Raw genomic sequence first — 3,148 nt, 5'->3', positions numbered from 1 at the left:
TGTGACGTTTGGTAGCACACAAAATGTTCCTCCGGCAAACGGGAGTTGCATAATCTCATAGTCATAGGAACATGTATAAGTCACGAAGAAAGCAATAGCAACATACTAAACGATCGGGTGCTAAGCTAATGGAATGGGTCATGTCAATCACATCATTCTTCTAATGATGTGATCCCATTAATCAAATAACAACTCTTTTGTTCATGGTTAGGAAACATAACCATCTTCGATTAACGAGCTAGTCAAGTAGAGGCATACTAGTGACACTCTGTTTGTCTATGTATTCATACATGTATTGTGTTTCCGGTTAATACAATTTTAGCATGAATAATAAACATTTATCATGATATAAGAAAATAAATGATAACTTTATTATTGCCTCTAGGGCATATTTCCTTCAATGTATACTATCCTCAGCTCACCACACACTACCATATGACTAAAAAATCGGCGCTGGTTCTAACATTTGCATCTAATTTACAAAATAATGATACTCAAACCAATCATGACCAGTGAACAAGAAAAAATACAAAGAAGAAAAATGAGTATGGATGGCATTATACCTTATTATGTTCAACACCAATCCTGGTGAGGCAGTGATACTCTAATAGGAGAAGAAGAACCATCATCTTCTAAGAAATTAAGAAAATGATGTCATATCAGAAATGGCATAAACGCCAACTCAAATAGTTAATTCACGAGGAACATATAAGATTAAAGAATGCCAACTCAAATAGTTAATTCACGAGGAACATATAAGATTAAAGAATGAATTATTATTCCATGATGGTAGACAAAGCAAACTTCTTTATTGTCACTGTAATCAAATAATTATACAAAACTGTCAGGCTAATTATATACTTCTGTTGTTGGCAATCCATCCATGATTAGATTAATTAGTAGAAAACAGTAAATGGAGTTAGTGAGTGAGGCTCACTGACCATCCCAACTGGAACTCTTGTGCTCTCTTAGCAGACTCAACATCAGCTGTGGAGTTTGAGACAGGCTCGTACCATATCACATCCAACAACATCCCCATCTCTTCATTCTGCTCTGCCTGCAACAGAAACGTTAGAGTGTACAAAAGCTCACCTTTTGCTAAGAGTGCATCAATGACCTTGTTGTAGTGGTCGATGCCTGCGTGGTTGACCTCACCGGTGCCATCTGGATGTCAAACAAAACACACAAGGCTATTACTATTAGTGTGCTGATATATATGTTGATTTATTTCTCCATAATTTGACAACCCGGTCTATCAGTCAAATTATTAAGGGGCGCACAAAATTTGTACTGATAATGCATACTTGGGAGAATCCGAGACCATGCAATTGAGAATCTGTAGGCATCCAATCCCATAGCTGCCATGAGCTGAAAACAGAACATGAAATAAGTACTAACCAACACATCATCCAAGCATGAAAAGAAGGGCTGATTTCATATTCGACTACACTGTACACCTAAAATCTTATTTGCTAGTAAATATGATTATGGGGCCATGCAGTGTACAGCCGGCCAGACACGTATAACTAATAAGCAATTCATGAATTCAGATAATTTGAGCCAAACAGAAAATAAACAGCCTGTCAGGCTCGTAGTACTAATAAGGAATCCATAAACTGCAAATGTTCTGATAGTACAAATAAAAGGCAGAAGCAATGCATATGAACCAAACAGGATTAAGGCACACATCTAACTGGTCCTTTTCTAGAGATGTAAATTTTCTGATGTTCCAGGCTGGCACCTAATTTTTTACAACACATTTCAACATGAACCTGAGCCTGAATCCAGAGCCAGCAATAACACTGAACCTAAGATATCTGAAACTATTTTGTCCTTAATCCTGGACCAGACCCACTTAGTTTATCCAAAATAACCAATTAGTAAGTACCATACTAATCATCATATCACAGACATGCCATTCATCTCTTACACTCCAGTACAAGGAAAAAGAAACACCAACCAAAGAACATAGAACAGAAAAATCCATCCTTGACAGAGAAAAAATGAGGCATGCGGGAAACCAAGGAAGCACCGACAGAGCTACGGCCAGGCCGGATGTGCCGTGGCCCACCCAAGACTGAAGCAAAAAGAAGTTTTATATGAAGCACTGCCCACAACAATGCAGTGATTTTCAGTTTGATAGCACAGTTTGTAGTCTCTGGCCTGCCCACCTTTTTGGTGGTAGCTCCGCCATTGCATGGAAGACAACAAAAATATACTTTGGATGAATTTAGCTACATCCAAAGCTTTGCTCACCAGTAAAGGTACCCAACAAAGCAAGAAAGAGAACAAAAAAATCCCTCCGTTGGAATGTAGCTAGAGATGAGAATATTCTTGACGGGAACTAACAAAGAAATCTAGCTAGCCGTGACCATTTTCTGAACAAGAAGAAAGCTACCAAGCAGTATCAACTAAGGTAACACACATCACACACATCGATGGGACAACATACCAAAACCAGTAACATCAAAGGAGAAAAGCTCACTGATGGCAAGAGAAAAAAGTATGAGCTGCACAACATGTACCTATTTATACTACAGTGAGTCCAATAAGGAGCGCGTCCCGAGATCCTCTCTTCCTCCTGCTGGTCTACTTCCTCATCCAAACACGGAGCAAATCATGGCACAAGCAATCAGGGCAGGAAGGGGGTTAAACGGGATCTGACCTCAATTGAGAATCTGTAGACATCCAATCCTATATCTGCCATGAGCTGAATGTCCTCCTGAAATAGTTAGTTGTTTCAAGGGCCATGAGTATATTTTACAACGTGCGCATAATTAAACCCTCATGTTCATATTGGACGGCACGTCCAAGAATCAGAGCAAAAATGGGCTAATTAAGAACAAATAAATGCAAAGGAGGCACGTGCCTGATTGAGAGGGCTGAAGATGTGTGAGGCTGCTCCCCTTCTCCAGATCGAGGCCACACTCCTGCCCTCTCCTTCTCCAGATCGAGGCCATGCTCACCGCCGGTCGACCACGAGCTCCGCCGAATCGGTGATGGCGGAGAAGGAGGACTGGGGGCGAGGCCCTAGATGCGGCATCAGGGGAGGAGGCGGGGGTCGCGGGGAGAGGGTGAGGGCGAGGCCCAGGAGGCGGCGGCGGCAGGGGAGGAGGCGGGGGTCGCGGCGACGAGGTGGCGGCGGCAG

At 41.8% G+C, this 3,148-nt stretch overlaps 1 protein-coding gene across 1 annotated transcript; it reads right to left on the bottom strand.

Annotated features, from left to right (window-relative positions):
* Positions 1-439: 439 nt before the first annotated feature.
* On the bottom strand, positions 440-2,960 carry LOC123180259 (beta-glucosidase 34-like). The gene is made up of 7 exons (XM_044592252.1): positions 2,870-2,960; positions 2,453-2,484; positions 1,305-1,368; positions 1,118-1,164; positions 938-1,057; positions 564-632; positions 440-472 (listed from the first exon to the last, which is right to left on the bottom strand). Exons 1-7 carry the CDS (start codon positions 2,958-2,960, stop codon positions 440-442), a joined length of 456 nt encoding a protein of 151 aa, XP_044448187.1.
* Positions 2,961-3,148: the final 188 nt, after the last annotated feature.

This window comes from Triticum aestivum, chromosome 1A (assembly GCF_018294505.1).
Source record: "Triticum aestivum cultivar Chinese Spring chromosome 1A, IWGSC CS RefSeq v2.1, whole genome shotgun sequence".
NCBI classification, from domain to species: Eukaryota; Viridiplantae; Streptophyta; class Magnoliopsida; order Poales; family Poaceae; genus Triticum; species Triticum aestivum.
Note: the sequence above shows the minus strand (reverse complement) of the source record. Positions and strands in the feature narration are given on the sequence as shown.